This window comes from Danio aesculapii, chromosome 25 (assembly GCF_903798145.1).
Source record: "Danio aesculapii chromosome 25, fDanAes4.1, whole genome shotgun sequence".
Taxonomy (NCBI): Eukaryota; Metazoa; Chordata; class Actinopteri; order Cypriniformes; family Danionidae; genus Danio; species Danio aesculapii.
The window spans coordinates 13,581,147-13,601,379 of record NC_079459.1 but is presented as its reverse complement, the minus strand read 5'-3'; the positions used below and the strand labels follow the sequence as shown (position 1 = coordinate 13,601,379).

At 36.1% G+C, this 20,233-nt stretch overlaps 1 protein-coding gene across 5 annotated transcripts in view; it reads right to left on the bottom strand.

Annotated features, from left to right (window-relative positions):
- Window positions 1–1,109: 1,109 nt before the first annotated feature.
- Window positions 1,110–20,233, bottom strand: part of cadps2 (Ca++-dependent secretion activator 2) — a 351,417-nt gene continuing 332,293 nt past the window's right edge. For 2 of the 5 annotated variants that reach the window (XM_056451362.1, XM_056451366.1), the window contains 7 exons: window positions 18,181–18,195; window positions 16,442–16,516; window positions 16,146–16,229; window positions 15,997–16,029; window positions 4,416–4,523; window positions 2,192–2,296; window positions 1,110–1,961 (listed from right to left, as the gene is read on the bottom strand). In XM_056451362.1, the coding sequence (XP_056307337.1) occupies window positions 1,791–1,961; window positions 2,192–2,296; window positions 4,416–4,523; window positions 15,997–16,029; window positions 16,146–16,229; window positions 16,442–16,516; window positions 18,181–18,195 (591 nt within the window). In that variant the 3' untranslated portion in view covers window positions 1,110–1,790. The remainder of the gene's footprint in view (window positions 1,962–2,191; window positions 2,297–4,415; window positions 4,524–15,996; window positions 16,030–16,145; window positions 16,230–16,441; window positions 16,517–18,180; window positions 18,196–20,233) is intronic. The other 3 variants (XM_056451364.1, XM_056451367.1, XM_056451365.1) reach the window with 2 other exon arrangements.

Genomic DNA, 20,233 nt, shown 5'->3' with positions numbered 1-20,233 from the left:
TATAATTTGCAGAAAAGTGTCTTTTAAAAAGAAATATTATTAATTATTCAATGGCAGCGGTTAGCACATCAAAGTCGCTATTTATTTCTCCGACATTGAATTTGGCTAAAAAAAACTCATATTCATATCTAGATATTTTAACATAATATGATATTGTTTCAAGGTCACACGCAGGCTAAAGATTGAATCGAATTTAAAACAGAAATGATATCAAGATACAGGCTGTATAAAACATTTTAGTTTTCATTTATTTATTAACTTTAAACAGCTGGGGGTAAACAATTACTTTAAATAAACGTCTCCCATTTAGGAATTTAATTTCTATACGCATTTGACGTTTTACTCTTTAAATGTATTTACAATGTGTTATTATTATTTATTTTTTGGCATAACTCAGTTCATTAGTCTTAAGTTTAAACATCTAAAAAAAATGAAGATAACGCTAGGAGGCTGTTGTGTTCATAAAGAACTTTAATTATTTCTTCTTGATGTGCTTATTAAATATGCACAATAAAGACGAAGGCCATTTAAAATGATACCGTCAGGAATACAGAAATCCGCACACTTTAGTGACCGAAATAGATAGATAGATAGATAGATAGATAGATAGATAGATAGATAGATAGATAGATAGATAGATAGATAGATAGATAGATAGATACTCTAATTAAGGTGTTCATGTAATATAATTTATATTACTGTTGAATTTAAGATTTTGTTTAGCCATTTACAAATTAACCACAGTTGAAATGTATTTTTCGTGTAACCTAAAATGTTATGAATTTCTAATATGCAACAATATTTGAAAATAACAATATGAACAATTTAAATGCTCAAAATAATAGACACACACACACACACACACACACACACACACACACACACACACACACACACACACACACACACACACACACACACACACACACACACACATATATATATATATATTTAATAACAACCACAACAACAACAACAAAAAAATGTTGAAACAGATTTTTTTTTAGACCTTGATAAATCTGGGCCAAGTAAAATTTCATGTAATTCAGATAAAATAATGTCACAACATTATGGAAAAAAAAAAAAAAAAAAGAAAAGGACCAAAGCAGTGACATTAAAAACACTTTAATTGTAACACTCAAGACACCTGGGCAATCTCAGGTGCACAAAGACAATAGAAATATACAGCTCTTGTTAAAATCCAATGACATCTTTCATCTGAAACATATTTGGACATTGACAGCATACTATACATAACACACTCAACGGTTACTTCTACAGAAGAATCTGAATGTGAATTCATAGCTATTGAGTGGAACAGTGTCACGACTTCATCAAATAACAGTGAACAGCTAGCATTTCATCCATCATATCTGAAGCTTTGACCTGAGGATCCCAAGCTGATACAAAACAAAAAAACAAAAACAGCACATAAGCGGATGCTACTTTCCCTCCTGCTCTGCATTTCTAGCGTTCACTCAGGTACACCATGTCTATGATACACTTACAAATCATCGGCTGCTCCTTTGTGTGTGAATTTGTGCCTACGAGTGCTTCCCACTATTGGAACTGGCCTTGCGATGAGCCACTGCACATCAAATACACAACGACAGAGACACTTTAGCTGTCTGGAAGTGGCCAATGAGAGTTTTATACAAGCATGGTGACATCGGCTTAGACAAGTGGGCAGTGTAGCACTGGCTGGGGAGCATGAAGCGTGAGCTCCAATCAGGAGAGCTGGAATCCGACCTCTTTGTATCGAGTTTATGACCGTCCACGTAGGTGGGACATTAACCCTCCTCTTCATCGCTGTCCCTCATAGTGATGCCCTGCAGACCGTCAGTGGCCGATACGGCTGCCGTGGCTTCCTCGATAGTGAGCCGGCTGTAAACGGTTTCATAGCTCTTGTTGTTCAATGTGCCGTCTAGCACACCCTGCAGCCTGAAGTCACGGTACGACTTCTGCATGACAAAAAATGAAGAGTGGAGAACGAGTTTTAAGACGTGTTTGTTTCACTTTTTGACTTCTAGTCATTTGAAGATTCACCCGAAACACCACTCTGCCACTAATTAATCTCTCATTCTCATGGTAATGGAATTTATTGTGCAGCTAAGCTGAACTTGACACTCTTGTCACGGTCAATTAGCATCCACAGAGTTTCCAAAAAAACTTGTTCACACTGTACTTTTACCTTGACAATCTTGATGAGAGTCTTGAGTTGGTAAACATGCAGCTGCTGGTCGAGTCTGTCCGTCAGCCAGACGCACACCGCCTTCATGAAAGAGGTGTACCATTGCTGTGTAAGGGAGAAAGAGAGATAAACCTTGAAGGGACATGAATATGATGCGTAAAAATCTCAGCCTTTTACTCAAATAAAAAGATGCGACCTACATGGGGTTTGAAAGAGGAAGCGACTTTTGGTTACTGTCAAAAGTTTTTTTTTTTGTGCAGTTGTGCCTTGAAAATTTAATTTTGCAGTCATCAAAACCAAAAGACCCAAAAGGAGTCACTGCTTATCTATACAATGAATTCAAATTCATTAAGAGTCATTACTTCCCTGGTCATTATTGAATTCTCGCTACTATCTTCTCATGCCCCAGGTTTCATTTAAGGTCACGTCCACACTTAATGACAAATCTAAAGATGTAGAACCTACTAATTGCACTTGATTCTTGATCTTGCACTCAAAACACATTTAGTGTACATTTTCCTTCATGCGAGGACACATCATATAATTAGTCATACAGAAGGCTGGTGCTTGTTATGAAAGAAGCAAGTTTTTAATCAGTGGCGATCTGATGGTGAATGGTTTTTTAAGGCCCCTCTGACACCAGACCACATTGGCATTCATCCTGCTAATTTAATTTCACAATTTCATTAGCTCACGTTGTCGAAAGTTTAAAAAAAGATTGAGATTTGATTCTTCGGGCTGTCAGAATATGACTTCTCTTGAATGCATAGACTGCGTCATATAAGACATCATCTGTTTATTTGTCAACTATATCACTTAGGCTGAGCTTCCAATGTATCTCATGTAATTTACCTTAGGGCTTTGCTTTAGCTCGTTCAAATTTGCATCAGGAGCATAAATGAAGCCAAACAGAGCAAAAGTAATCAGCAAAGTCCGCTCCTGCCGTTAACGGATAGTGGGCAAAACGGAAAGATGAGACGCCACTTAATTGAAGCACTTAGGCTGGTTGGGAAACAGATGACGGTGCCCTAATTGTTGGAGGTGAAAGAACGGCAGTGCATTTCTTCATATCAGACGAACCTCAGTCGGTAATCAAACGCTTAAGTGTCCACTTGTCTGGTTCATTAGGGAGGCATGGGAGGGCAGCATTCGCACCTGTGACCAGGCTGAGGGCCACGGCCCCTTGCCGTGCAAACCTCATCGCTCCACTAATCACAGTGATTTAGCGACCCGGACAAACAGACTGCAGCCTGCAAGGGCATGCAGGGACTGATTTTCCCATTTCCTTCAACATCTCCGCAAACACAACAATCGGCGGCTTGATGTACAGCATATCATTCTTAAGAAGAAGCGCTGAAATATATTCACGGCTGAACTTTTAGAGATTCGAATTAGATTACATGCTTCGAAACAGACTGACAGATTGGATGTTTGAAGATGTACCACACACACAGGCTGCTTGATGAGGAAGCTTCTGTGCTGACACACACGGCGACCCGTCTCTGGGCTCACTCTCGGTGCATGACTGTGCGCATGTGACACACATTAGGGACTGCTGGTGTACAGGGCACCTCCATCCTGCCCGCCGGTCTCCACTGGAGGCCTCGGCAAAGGTCTAATAAATCAAGAGGAGACATCAAACACTGCATCTCTCCAATCTGGCGTGGAATAGAACGTTTTTCAAAGGCAATCTGCTCAGGATTTACAGGGGAGAGAGAGGATTGTGTGTACACTCTCTCGAGTGTTTGAGTCTTTCTATAGATCTTCCGTCTCCGAAAGTGGCTCGGAAGGATGAGCAGTGTGTTCTAAACAAAATTAAGGAGCGAGACGTACACGTTGGTGCCTTCTAGCTCTCTCTCTCAATGTTGTTTGAGAGTAAACAGGTCAACAGGAGCCCCGGGTGAGTGCTCAGACACTGGAAGTGGTCACAGTGGGTTGATGAGTGCTCTTGGTGAGGCCTCATTGCCTCTTGCTACAAAAACTTTCTCCACCCCTTTTATACCTCCCTCTGCTCTGGCTTCACAATAGCCACAGCTCGGCAGGGAAGCGGTTGGAAAAGAATCGAGATTTAAAAAAAAAAAGGAATGAGAGATGCTGGAACTTTCATTCACTTGAAATCCTTGTTTGAAGTAATTCTCCTGGATTTCAGTTGATCTTCAGACTTATTGTATAAATGGTGTCTGAAAATTATAATACTGTGTCTGAAGATCTGGAAGGAACTTACGTCAAAGATTTTCTCAGTGTACATCTCGTCATTCACACGGTCTCGCAGAATGTCCTGGTTCTGCCTTACGAAAGTGATGTAGGTATCTGCTAGATCCATACCAGGTTTCTGTTAAAAGGGACAGATTCAAACTCAGTATACTTGTTTATTCAGAGCTTAGCAAAGCAAATATGGCCAGAAAGCATGCTTACTATTAATGTTAAAGGGATAGTTCATTATACATTATTTCTATTGCAAAAGAAGATATTTGGAAGAAAGCTGAAAACCTGAAGCCATTGACTTACTGTAGGTCCTATCCCAATTCTAGCCCTTAGCCCTTCCCCTTACCCCTCATTTTGCACATTAACATGAATGGGTAGGGGTGTCCCAATTCTCTTTAGCTTGAAGGCTAGATACCCTTTGAAACAGATTTTTAAGGACCACATTCGAAACCAAGGGGTACTAAAATTTCCCAGAATACGGAAGGAGATGCACAAATTTGTATTTTTTGTCATTATTATGATTTGTTTTTACCACAAACAAGCACATGTTTTAATACATTCATAATGGCGTTCTTGTTTTACCATCATGGTTTTAAAAAAATCAAAACCGCTAAATTTCGCTATCTATAATACCTCCTGTATAGCAGTCCCACAACATTCTGTCACTCGATGACACCCGAATACCCTGTCAGAAAAGTCTAGTGACTGGAAATTAGCTTTTTACAGGATCTAGTATAATGTTAATGTTGTTTTTGTGTGTTTACATAGATGAATATGGCTACGGTGTAAATGCGTAGTACAGTTATGATCTTATTGCCACCTTAGGTTGTTATAATAACATAATAACATTGCCTTCAGTGATTTCCTGAAGATAAATACCAAAAAATTATGCAACTGGAATAACTACAGCAGTCACATTTGGCGATCTCATATGAAGCAAGAGATTGTGATGAGATATGATGATGTGTGCAGGTGCTGTAGTGCTGTGCCATTTCTTAGGGGTACATTTTGAAGCCCTTTCCCTTCACACTCTGTGTCAAGGGGAAAGGGAAAAGGGAAGGGGAAAGGGAAGACGTAAAAAAATAGATTAGAGATTGGGCATTATAGTGTTCGTCGTTCTTACTGTGGAAGTCAATGGTTACAAGTTTTCAGCATTCATCAAAATGTCTGTGTTGAACAGAAGAAAGAAACTCATAAAGGTTTGGAACCACTTGATGGCACGCAAATACTGAGTAGATTTTCACTTTTGGGTGAACTATGCCTTTAAGCCATTCAAATTCTTTTGCGCTTATAAAGGTGTACTAAGTGAAATCCAAAGGAATGTCTATTTTTGACAATTTCTAAAACCATCAGTGGCTGAAAGAATCTGTTTTATTCTAAATAAGGGTGGGCCTCCTTCATGGTGGGGGCCATTTTGAGATCACATTACCAGCGTATTCTCCTCAACTTATTTCTTATTGCGCAGTGTTTACGTATGCCAGTTCGTTTATCTAATTAAGTTTTTATGATTTAGTGCCCACCCACACCAAGAACAATTATAAAGTTATAAAAATATATATTTTTAATTGAACAAGAACTAGGAACTATTCTGATAATGACAAAATAGAATTGAAATTATGATTTAATTTTGACAATTCATTTCCCATCTGACATATCTACAGTGCATGCTTATAATAAACAGAACATTAATGTAATTTGATGTGCACACTAATAGTTATTATTCTGTGTTAATGTGCCTTTACAGTTTATTCTTTTTCATAAAAGTGAAAGAGATGAGACAGATTGTTTTTATTAATGATAAATAAATTATGTGACACCACATTAAGTTGTATCAAATCAAAGTGTACCAAATGCAAGGGTGAGCAAATCCAACACCAAAATCAAGCATGAAAACCAAAAAACTGACAGCCATCACCAGCATTTTACCTGCTAAAAGATTTTGGGAAAATGTTTTTTGTAAAAATAAAAAAATCACATGTAAACTCATTTATAAGAAATAAGCAAAAAGCACCTGCGACACTTACACCCTTTTAAAAGCAATACTTTTACCTGTGGAAAAACATTTCTATTTGCACTGGGGCTGTTAAAACTGGAAAAAAAGCTGTAATTGCTGCGACACATTTCCCACCCATGACTCAAGGCCTGATATCGCTCAAGGGCTTGAACATCAGAAAAAAGAACCTTTTTATAAGAGGGCAAAGAGACACGTGAATTTCAACCTCCTGTTCAGTCCTCTCTTTCTGTCAGTTTGTGTGTCGGTCATGTGACAGAAAGAGGGTCCAATGATGTGACACTAGCGGAAGCTGAAGCTACTTTGAAACTGTGGCTTACCAAACAAACTCAACAAAATCACAGTTTCAACTGATTGATTAAATAATAAGCAGTATTAATAAGCATGTTAATAATTAACACACTGCACTGCACTTCTTAGTTAGATATTTGTCTCGTTTCTAGTCCAAATATCTAAAAAGCCTTAAATCAAGGAGAATTTTCTAGACAAGCAAAACATATTGTGTTGTTTTAAGAAATAATATGTCAAAATGAAGTGAGTTTTTCATTAAAGCAAGCAAAATAATCTGCCAGTGGGGTAATTTTGGCATATTATTTCTTAAAACAAGGCCATTTTTTTGCTTGTTTAGAAAATGTTTCTTGACTTAAGGATGTTTAGATATTTGGACTAGAAACAAGACAAAAAAAATCAAATCAAAGTAAGAAAAGTATTTTTTGCAGTGTGGGAGACTAAAAAAATTAAGTAATGATGCTGAAAATTCAATTTTGCCACAGCATGACTAAATTAATTCTTAAAAGGCAATAAAATGGAAAACAACTATTTTAAATTATATTGTAAAACATTGTTTTACTATATTAGTATCATAAATAAACAGATATGTTTTTACTATATTAGTATCATAGATAGATAGATAGATAGATAGATAGATAGATAGATAGATAGATAGATAGATGGATAGATGGATAGATGGATAGATGGATAGATGGATAGATAGATAGATTGATAGATAGATAGATAGATAGATGACAGACAGACAGACAGACAGACAGACAGACAGACAGACAGACAGACAGATAGATAGATAGATAGATAGATAGATAGATAGATAGATAGATAGATAGATAGATAGATAGATAGATAGATAGATAGATAGATAGATAGATAGATAGATAGATCATTCAAATGAACTGCCAAACACACCAATACAACTAGGAAAAAACTAATTTAGAAGCTTAACCCTTTAACTGCCCCACCAAGAACATTTTTTTGGATTGCATTTCTTAACTCCTAATGTCGCTAGTTAACACACTCAATGCAATGCTTTTTTTATTAATTAATAAATTTTTATTAATTAATTAATTAATTTTTTTTCAATTAATTTAAAACATAATTAAAATAAAACATTTTTAAATACTAAATCATCTTTTTTTTAAGTATGCCATAAAATATTTCAGAGTCTCATTTAACATGTTTTCTTGTTTTTTTTATTTTGTACCTTTATTTTTGAGAGTGTAGAAACAGTGGTGATTCAACAAAATATTCAAATGTTAAAAAATTGTGACTAAAGATGCATTAAATGTATCGCTGCGACTTAAAATAAAGCAAATATAGCTTAAATTATATCTTGTTTGGAAACAAGCGTTCCAGCACTAAAGTTAAAGGACATCTTATCCAGACATCTGATCATTTTACTCAACAGTAAAGCTGCACGTGCAACTTGTTGTAAAAACAAGCTTGTTCCCATAAAAGCTGCATTATTTTGAAAACAGCAAACTGTCACGCAACTAAAACAAGTTAAGTAGCGTCACTAATTATAGTTAACAACCCTTCCGACACCTTTCATTCAGCACTCAGCGGACAGAATAACCTCCTGACCACATCCACTCTTAGCCATGAATCTGATATACAGCAAATACGACTTTAAAAGGGCTTTGTCTCATCTCGATTAAGAGGGCTTCAGGGGTCTTCACAGATATATATTATCATGGAATGAAGAAAAACAGCACTTCCTGTGCAGAACCAAACGTACACTGTAAAAAAAAATCTTGCTGACTTTTTTTAATCAAATGAACTTTTCTAGTCATCTCAACTTATATCAATAAAATTGACTAAAAATATTGAGTTAGACTTTGTCTAGCTTTAAAAAATGAGTTGAAACTTGAATAACTTAATTTAATGCAATGTAAAAATATTTTTTTTTGTCTTGACTTTTTTTCAATAAATGTCTTACAGTGTCAAAGATGTAACGTGATAGTCCCACATAAAGCATTTGTGCTGAAGAAAGATTGGGTATTTTAACCCTGTCTACTTTCATTTGCAAGTCTGAATTTGTATTGTAACAATTTGTACACAGTAATAAATATGAAAGTATTATTAAAGTGTACTTCAGGCAAAAAAATAAATAAAAATCATATATATATATATATATATATATACATATTAAATAACATATAAAAAAACATCAAATTTAGCAAAATTTTAAATCCAAATTATCATTATGTTTGTAATCTTTCTTAAAGAAAACAACAACAGTAAGAGTTAAGTAAGAGTTAAGAGTTAAGTAAGAAATATGTAATGGAATTGATATTATAACATATTTAATCAAGTGAAATGTTTATAAAGGAAGCACAAGCATATATCTGAAGTAAAATACTGTAAATATATAGTTGTACTAAAGTTGCAAATGCAAAAACAACAGGTAACATAATGTATATTAATGTTACTGTAGTAAAAAAAAAACAAAAAAAAACGTTTGATAAAGAACTACAGCACAAACATATAATCGCTAACATACAGTAGCCACACGTAAAGCATGTGGTTTATACACCCCAGCCCTTCATTTTCTCTGACAAATTACAAAATGTAGTATTTGTACTGTTTGAACACTTGAATGTCGTAGCAATAAATACACAAGTACAATTTAAAGTGTAAAAAAAAGAATGTTAAAATACTTATTTGATGTCAGTATTTTAGATAAAATATTAAATTTAACTTTTATGTGGAAGGAAATATAGCACAAGCACAATTTAATGTAAAAACATTTTTTCTTAAAGTAAACCATAACTACAACAGTAAGGCATACGGTTGAGGGAAAAATTATTAGCCTTCTGGTGCAGTTTATATTCTTTTAAAAAATATTTCTCAAGTGATATTTAACGGATTAAGACACTTTTGACAGTATTTCCTATATATTGTTTTTATTCTAGAGAAAGTGTTTTATTTCAGCTAGGATAAAAGCAGTTTTTTATTTTAACGATTTTAAAGTAAATATTATTAGGCCTCTAAAGCAATATTTTTTTCATAGTCTACAGAACAAACCACTGTTATACAATGACCTGCGTAATTACCCTAACAAGCCTAAATAACCTAATTAATCTAGTCTTTAAATGTCACTTTAAGCTGTAGAGAAGTGTCTTGAAAATATCAAGTAAAATATTATTTACTGTCATAATGGCAAAGATAAAATAAATCAGTGATTAAAATTGTTATGTTTAGAAATGTGTTGAAATAACCTTCTCTACCTTAAACAGAAATTAGGGAAAAACAGAACTACAATTTAACAGCAGGGCTAATAATTCTGACTGTATATAATTTCACGGATATACAAAATATTCAATCAAGTGTATATAAAAAGAAGCACAAACATGCTTTTGAAAATAAATGTTGATGTTTTTAGAGTTTTTGTTCTAGTTTGCTTTTTATTTAGTTGTTCTACAGTTGCAAATGCAAAAACAACAGGTAACGTATTAATGTTAATGTATTAATGTGTAGATGTTTCCCAGTGCCAGAAGGGCATCCGCTATGTAAAACATGTGCTGGTTAAGTTGGTGGTTCATTCCGCTGTGGCGACTCCTGATTAATAAAGGGACTAATGAAAGAATGGTTGGACGTGTAGATTTACATCAACATATACTAACTCACATATGTGGAGAGAATTTGGACAGAAATGTCTAATAAGTTTTTTCATCTCACCAAAACAAAGAGCATATAAGCCACAGGAAAGGACACTAAGTGCTGGAGACAATGTGGGTCTCAGCAACCTAAATCACAGGCACATTTTATGGAAATGTCCAATAATAAAACAATTTTGGGTACACAAACATCGAGTAATAGAAAACATACTTAATATTACACTACACTTTCAATTCATGGTTATTCATTTTGGAAGCTCTGATATTCAAATAAGTATATTTGAAAAACAGCTAGGACTGTGTGATTAATGGAAATCGAATTGCAATTGCAAATTGAAACGTTGCAATTAGTTATTCGCAAGAGGCTATAATATGAAATATATATACGTTATTTAATTTCCCCCGCCCAGAGCAAATGCATGACTGCCTGTGTGTGACAGTCTTACTAGTCAATTGAGTGAGCACACTTTCGTTCTGCCCAATCAGAATTGCGCAATTGAACAATGGCCACAATGAAAAAAGAAAACAAGCAGGAAAGCGCTGACAAGTGGGATTATGGCGTTTGCTGCTTCAGAAGCATTAATAGACTAATTAATATCATTATTACCAAACAGCATTTGTAATATGGGAATATTTGAGTTTCAAAGTCACAGACACTAAACAAAAACAGGTAATTTTTAAGAGCTGTTGCAGAATTGTCACTACGGCTTTCAGATTATCAAATTGGAGCTTGACTACAAAATTAAAACGTAAATTAAAACGCAATCGCAATTTAAAATAAAATATTATCCCCAAATCGCACAGCCCTAATCGCAGCCACAAAAGCAATTACAAGACACTGGTAACTTCCTGAATCCCCAACAATCCAAGATTGGCTAGGAAATATATGTGATGGAAAAAATCACATTCTCCCTTCAACTCTGAATTTAAAAATATATGGTCCAAGTGGACTTAATACATTAGGTTGCTCCTTCCAATCTTCGTAGAAATATAACAATATTACTACCTAATTCCCATCCACAGAACTAACATTTTCCATTTACGACCTTCTTAATCCTCTCTTTAGATTAGGAATTTACAGCTGATAATAACTAAACTAAAGTTAAGCGAATAAATAAAGATTCCACCTATGTACAGTTGAAATGAGAATTATTAGCCCCCCGGTTTATTTTGTTCCCCAGTTTCTATATATTCCCCAGCAGATTTTTTTCAATCCATTTCTAAACATAATAGTTTTAATAACTGATTTCTAATCACTGATTTATTTTATCTTTGCCATGATGACAGTAAATAATATTTTACTAGATATTTTTAAAGACACTTCTATACAGCTTAAGGTGACATTTAAAGGCTTAACTAGGTTAATAAGGTTAACTAGGCAGGTTAGGGTAATTAGGCAAATAATTGTATAAAGATGGTTTGTTCTGTAGACTATCGAAAAAAATAGCTTAAAGGGGCTGATAATTTTGACCTTAAAATGTTTTTTTTTTTATAATTAAAAACTGCTTTTATTCTAGCCAAAATAAAACAAATAAAACTTTCTCCAGAAGAAAAAATATTATCAGACATACTGTCTGAAATAGTTATTAGTTATTATAGTTAAATAGTTGTTAAAAGTACTATAATTAGAAATGTGTTGAAAAAAATCTTCTAGCCGTTAAACAGAAATTGGGGAAAAAATAAACAGGGGGGCTAATAATTCAGGGGAATAATAATTCTGACTTCAACTGTATATAAATTGCTACTATAATAGCTTTTGAAATAAAATGTTTAGTTTTTTTTTTTAAGTTTATGTTGCAGTTTGCTTTTTTATTTTCCATGTCCTAAAGGGTGTCCACGGGGTCTTAAAAAGTCTTAAAAGGTTGTACATTTCAAAAACAAAATTTTAGGCCTTAAAAATATTATAAAATATTGCTTGAATACTGTGCTAAATATAAATATATAAATATAAATACTGCTAAAATATTGTGTTGAAGGTCTTAAATAATTTTAATAGGATCCATCTAATCACCAGCAATACATCTCAATAAAACTTAACAAAAGTTTAACACAGCTACATTTTTACTAAAACTCTATTTACCAATAAGGTTTTATTATCTTCCTTAGATTAAAATTTATTTTTAAATATATATCATATGTTTTTTTACAAAGATTTCTCAATTCACCCTTTTGTCAGTCTGAAATTTAATTTACTGTATAATGGTCTTAAAAAAGGCTTAAAAAGTCTTAAATTTTACTTGATGAAACCTGCAGAAAACAAGAGTTAACAAATGCAAAAATAACAGGTAACACATTAACTTTAATGCAGTATTTCATAAATAAATAAAGCATAAACATATAACCTCTGACGTAGTAGCCCTTGGCTGGAATCAGGACGGGGTCTTTTTTTACACCCCCTGCTCTTCTATTTCTCTGACAAAATGACAAAGCCTGTGCCAAAACGATAAACACGATCTTCTTGCACGAAATCCAACCGGAGGACGGAGGGGACAGGCCCGATCCGTCAGGCCAGACAATGCCACACCGGTAGGGTGTGAGTGTATAAATAGAGAGGTGTGGGACGGTGCGATTAGGGCCAGGTTAATGACTGGTTAAGCTGAGTGGATAAATGGTGTGGATGGGAAACAGAGGAGAAATGGAAGGAGAGACCCAAATGCGCAGTAATTACACAGATCTGCTAGTCTGGCTTCCTGCCACTGCCTCATTCACTGTCCAGGTGCAGGTGTGTGTGTGTGTGTGCGATGGAAAGCGTGTGAAGTGTGTTTGTGCAAGTTTTGAGTAAATACTTTGTTGTGGTAGCACTAATGCGAACGCGGATTGAAGCCGTGGGTGTGAATGTGCGAACGAGTGTGTTAACAGAGCGCTATCGGGAGGGCGTCGCGCCAGAAAGCCTCGCTTTTTTTTTTCTTGAATGGCAGCCTTCACAAAGGAGCAGAGGAGCTTAACCTTTCGTGACAAGAGCCCAGAAATGTTCTAGTGCCAAAGGCCAGACCACAGCCAGGTTCTTCCCTCCCTCTCCAGCTTCAGTGCGAGCTGTGAAAAGGGCTTTACACACAGCAGCGTTCCTTCTGCACAAAAGCGCAAGGTGGAGGTTATGTTATAATTTGAGGGGGAGATGAAGGGTCCGCCAGCGAAACACCTCAGGGGAGCCGACGCTGAGAGTTTGGATGAGGGATGTCTAGGGTTTGACTGACTTTTCCGGTGGTAATCTCATCGGTTTGCTTTGTACAGCGGCCCCAAAAAGTGTTTGGACACTCAAGTCACATTTTTAAAAATGTAGGAGTGTCAAAGCAATAAACAGGAATGGGTCATTTATCTAAAAGATAGCACAATTCTGTTTTATACAATGATATTAATTTGAATGATCTTCAATAATAATAATAATAATAATAATAATAATAATAATAATAATAATAAAGCAATTACACAATTGCAAATTACAATTTAAAGTTAAGTCATTTTATTTATTTAACCTTTATTTAGCCAAAAAGGACTCTATATGATTAATAATCTCGTTCACAGAAGTGCCCTGGCCAAAATGAGCAGCAAGACAGAATTTCAGGACAGACTACACATTAAGAACACTTTATATAATTACAAATCATAGAATAGCCTTCCATTTGCTGAGCGATTAAATTAAATTAAAGTATCATAGTGAATTGTTAAAGTGATAGCTTACCCCAAAATGATTACTCTGTCATCAGTTCTCACCCTTCACCTGTTTAAAGACTTTCTTTCATCTGTTAAACACAAAATATAACTTGAGGAGAGCTATAGTTTTCAGCTTTCTTCATAATGTCTTATAATATTTTGTGTTCAACAGAAAAAAAAGAAACCCAAAATGGTTCGAAACCCCACAAGGGTGAGTACATTTTCATTTTGAGTGAACGTTCCCTTTTAGGATCATAAAAAACTACAGCAGGTTATCTGCTTAAATATTGTTAAAATATTATGTTATTGGCTTTATTCTTTATATATGTCACTGACAAACTAAATATTTAATCTAGTGTAAATGTTAAAAAGAAACACAAGCATGCTTCTGCTTAAAGCAAAACACTTTTCTAATCTAAAGGTTTTAGATCCATCCATCCATCCATCCATCTTTCCACATACTGGCCACTTTATTAGGTACACCCATCCAACTGCTCATTAACGCAAATTTCTAATCAGCCAATAACAGCGCAGTAACTCAATGCATTTAGCCATGTAGACATGGTCAGGAGCATCAGAAAGGAGAAGAAAGCTGATTTGAGTGACTTGGTTGTTGGTGCCAGATGGGCTGGTCTGAGTATTTCAGAAACTGCTGACCTACTGGGATTTTCATGCACAACCATCTCTAGTGTTTACAGAGAATGGTCCGAAAAATAGAAAATGTATCCAGTGAGTGGCAGTTCTGTGGGTGCAAATGCTTTGTTGATGCCAGAGGTCAGAGGAGAATGGCCAGACTGGTTGGAGCTGAGAGAAAGGCAACAGTCATTCAAACAACCACTCGTTACAACTGAGGTATACAGAAGAGCATCTCTGAATGCACAACACATCAAACCTTGAGGCGGATGGGCTACAGCAGCAGTAGACCACACCGGGTGCCACTCCTGTCAGTTACTGTGCTATCCCACTTGTGTGATCTTCTGAACCACTCAGTTCAGATTCCCTAAAATCTCACTGTGATAAAACTTTGGTCCACGTGGAATCTGCATTTAGAAGATTCTGCAGAAAAACTGTTAATAACGGGTGTTCCAACCAAGAAGAAATCCAAACATTCCCGGCCCTTGTGTGTTTGTATATTAAATATTTTGGCTAATTTGATAATGCTTTCATCTGCCAGTAAAAGTGTAGTGCTCTTCACCCTCCTGAACATTTTACAATATTTAAAGATTTCCCCTCAAAACAGCACAAAAATGCAATTAAACCTTGGTCACATTCCTTTAAAACAGCCAAAACAAGTCTTTTAAAGTGGAGACACACGCACACACACACTAATTCCCCTATTACAACTTAAACTGTGATTAACAACATTATTACTGATACAATTATTGCAACTTTTGTGAACATAATACTTGAATAACTCAAATTACTGAACTGTAAGGAACTTTACAAATGAACAAAACAAAACCTAGTCTAATAATGGCCTTAAAACCGGAATGCTAAGATGTTCATGTTTTTATTCAGAAAGCCCTTCTGTAATACTGTTGTCTCGGTTCAAGAGGTCATGCGATTACTCAGTCTTTCCCTCGGCCCTGTGTTAGTTTGGTTCTGCTTGCTCACGGTCTGCGCTCTGAACAGTCTTGGTTCCTGGTGATTCATTAGCATCTTTTTCTGCTTGTGACGGCCCATTGTCAACACTGTGGCAGATCGTGAGACTGATTTTAAGCCAATCGTGTTGCTAATTAGTCTTGCTCAGCCAGCTCTGATAGACGCTCCAATCCCGCTTTCATTTGGCCACAAATCACAATTATACCAAAAAAAAAATGTAATTGTGTTAAGTAATGATGAAATAATATGCGTTAAGCCTTTTTTGAAATATTAAAAACAAAGCAAGATGGAAATGCTTGGCAAAGCCGAATAGAGAATCTGTTTCCCTAAGTAAATAATGAAACACACACACACAGCATGCACAAAAATATTCACACAGGGCAAGCCGGCATCATGCACACAGCTACCATTTAAATGACACTTACTGGGACGTCCACATATTTGGCTGCTGCTTTTACCTTTTTTTAAAAAAAAAAAACAATAAAGAAGTACCTGCTGAATATCTTTGACTCAATAAACATTCAGTACGAAATGAGATCCTGAAAAGGGGTGTGATAAACGAGAAAGGCCTCACCGTGAAAGACAGGATGGAGGAGAAGAATGTTCCCTCATCGTATCGTGACAATTTCGAAAACACCCCATCTAAAACAGCTGCAAACTGTCCAAAAAAAAACATAAATCAATGTTTGAGTGACAGACACGAATGCAACAATGAACAATTAAGGCTGAAGTAACCTTCGCTGGAAATCTAATAATATGCTGGAACACTCTGTATATAACGTTTCACGAGTCATGAGTGAAGGCCAGCTGAGAAGAATGCTCAAAAGCCAAATCTCAATGTTGTGAAAAGTACCCAAACAATGGTTGTACCTTAGAGACCAAGGAGGAGATCATTTCCTTAAAGGCCTCATCGATCAGTACATCGATTTTGGAGTGGTACTGCTGCTGCGGGACAAGAAAAGGAGAAACATCAACAAACACCATGGCTAAACGCGGATCAACGCGAGGCAATCCTAAAAGAACAACACCCTCACAAAGACATATTTCGGGAGAGGGAAAAATCCTCCCCGTGCAATAGGGCTGAGTTAAGCAGCTATTAGGCCTATTATGCCAATGAATGGCATTCCTGTTCTCGTTTAGGGCAAAGGAATTTGAAGGATACTTTTTTGTGCGGGCCACAATTAGGGCAGCCTTGTGTTTTTCTAAAGAACCCGTCCAGCTGCGGCGACCAAAGGCTCACACTACATTCAATTAATCCGCCATTTCATGTCTGATAAGTCTTATTCACCTATTTTGTGGAGGAGAGAGGAGAAAACGAGGGCTCAGGGGGAGAGAGAGAGAGAGAGAGAACGCATCCATTTGGACGCTGAATAGATGCCTTTGCTGCATGCGCAGCTAGCAGGAGTTCATCTCTGCCAACAATGGGCATTCACCGCGAATCTAAAGGACACCCAAATTAAAAATTTCAATCAACAATGCGCGCAGATCGGTGACAAATTGAGGGTGCTAAAAGGTCACTGTCAGCAGCCCTAATTTTCTTTTCACCCTTTTTTTTCCCTGCGCGCAAAATGGCATTTTTTTTTTCATAAATGGCATTATAGGAGAATCTTGAGGACTTTTTACCTCAATTAACACTTCCATGTTTGCTTTTTCTGCGGCTAAACGGCAAGGCTTTTTTTTTTTTTTTTGCATTAGCGCCGATTAAATAGGGAGGTCTTTACTGCGTGTGTGAAAACCAAAAGAACAATAATTTCTTTTGAAAACATTTATCTGGTAGACATCCACTTCAGAGTCACTTCAGCGAGATGGCGGCTTATAAAGCGTAACCTTGTATTTTGAAATAAAGCGGCAGGCAAACTAGGGTAAAATAATCTTTTCTTTGTTTTGAAATAAAGTCTTTCATGAACACGCCGACACGCACCGATGGCCATTAAATTCAATACCGTGTGAAGGAAAATCAGTTGAGCGTTTAGAAATACCTTTTAACCCAATACTAAGAAGTAAGTGGAAATAAAAGTGGCGGTTGCTCTGCTGTTCGACTATCTCGCCGCCCAAGGCCACATACTTTAAGTGTCACTGCCAGAGAAAATTCATCTTTCTTTTTTTCCCCGCGCAAAGTTAGCACCTGTTTTTGTTTTGTTAGGACTGGAAAAGAGTAGTAACGACAATAACTGCAATATTCAAAAGAGAGGCAAGATCTGAACTACACAAACAAATAGTTTACTTCTAATTCAGAAGCTTTCATACGTATAAATGTGCACTGATGTGAAGAAGAGAAAGAAATACGGCAGTGATCAAATTCGAGCTGTTGTTTATAAATCGGAATCATTTGAAGCAGTAACTGATTTGGTTATATTAAAATAACACTGACAGGAGATTCCAGTCATTTTTGATATTTTAAAAATGTGGTGTTGTTGTTTTTGTTCTTATAATTGAAGCCAATGTTTTGTTTTTCTTTCATGAGTCACACAGAAGAAAGTCATACAGGTTTGGAATGACATGATGGTGAGTTAATGATGAACAAATATTCACTTCTTTTAATTGTTAATTGCACACTTTGGATTTTTTCCTATTCGAATGCAAGTAAGTTTGGTAGAATGGACACTTACCCATTGTTGGTCAACCTTGGGTTCATGCAATAACGTGCAGGACATGTGGGGATGAGTGGGAAAAAAAGACAATAAATAAAAAGAAAAGCGTAAAAAAAAAAAAGCAGTTAAATGAAAACTAATCTCAGAGCTGGTTAATGGACAGCCATCAGATGAATAAAACATTGTTTTAAATAAAACATGATTTTAAACATTAATTAGCTCAAACTAAACTAGGCGATAAACAAAGGCAACGCAAAACCTGCTCATTTCACAAGTGAAATGAGATTTACAGTAAATTACAGAAACAAAAAAAAAAAAAACAAGCAAACTGCCAATTTAATGTCTGAAGTACAAATTACTGCGACCAAACGAAAATACAAACCTAGCATTCCACTTACTGCAAACTATGAAGCTTTACTCTGAGAAAGAAAAAAATCTGAATCATTTTGTTTATTTGCAGCCTGAACAATCCAAATTTTGAAAAAGCAGTCTGAAATGAGATGTATATTAGACTTCTGTGTCAAATGAATGGGTCATTATGTTTTCAAGTAGATTTTTCTTTTGAGTACTACACATTCGGACACTGTACTACATACCAAGTAACCTGGAAAGTATTCATAGCGGTTCACTTTTTCCACATTTTTATATGTTAAAGCTTTATTCCAAAATGGATTAAATTTATTTATTTCCTCAAAAATCTACACACAATACCCCATAATGATAATGTGAAAAAAGATTTTTTTGAAATTGTTGCAAATTTATTAAAAATAAAAAACCTGAACAATCACATGTACATAAGTATTCACAGCCTTTGCTGTGAAGATCTAAAATGAGCTCAGGTACATTCTGTTTCCACTGATAATTCTTGAGATGTTTCAGCAGCTTAATTGGAGTTCACCTGTGGTAAATTCAGTTGATTGGACATGATTTGAGAAGACATACACATGTCTATATAAGGTCCCAGGGTTGACAGTGCAAGTCAAAGCACAAACCAAGCATGAAGACAAAGGAATTGTCTGTAGACCTCTGAGACAGGATTGTCTCGAGGCACAAGGCTGGGGAAGGTTACAGAAAAAAAATGTCTGCTGCTCTGAAAGTTCCAATGAGCACAGTGGCCTCCATCATCCGATAGATCTTTGGAACCACCAGGACTCTCCTTACAGCTGGCCGGACATCTAAGCTGAGTGATCGGGGGAGAAGGGCCTTAGTCAGGGAGGTGATCAATAACCCGATGGCCACTCTGTCTGAGCTCCAGCGGTCTTCAGTGGAAAGAGGAGAACATTACAGAAGGACAATCATCTGTGCAGCAATGCACCAATCAGGCTTGTATGGTAGAGTTTCAGACGAAAGCCACTCCCTACCTGGAATTTGCCAAAAGGCATTTGATGGACTCTCAGACAATAAAAAAAAAATTCTCTGGTCTGATGAGACTAAAATTGAACTATTTTGAGTGAATGCCAGGCGTTACGTTTGGAGAAAACCAGCCACCGCTTATCACCAGGCTAATACCATCCCTACAGTGAAGCATGGGGGTGGCAGCATCATGCTGTGGGGATGTTTTTCAGTAGCAGGAACTGGAAGACTAGTCAGGATAGAGGGAAAGATGAATGCAGCAATGTACAGAGACATCCTGATTGAAAACCTGCTTCACAGAGCTCTTGAGCTTAGACTAGGGCGACGGTTCATCTTCCAGCAGGACAATGACCCAAAGCACACTGCCAGGATATCAATGTAGTGGCTTCATAACAACTTGCTGAATGTCCTTGAGTGGCCCAGCCAGTGCCCAGACCTAAATCCTATTGAACATCTCTGAAGAGATCTGAAAATGGCTGGACACCATCGCTTTCCATCCAACCTGATAGAGCTTGCGAGGTACTGCAGTGGAATGGGCAAAAATTCCCAAAGACGATGTGCCAAGCTTGTGGCATCATGTTCAAAAAGACTTAAGGCTGTTATTGCTGCCAAAGGTGCATCAATAAAGTATTGAGCAAAGGCTGTGAATACTTATATACATGTGATTTATTTTTAAAATAAATTATAAATAAATTAAATTTCAAAAAATATTTTTTCA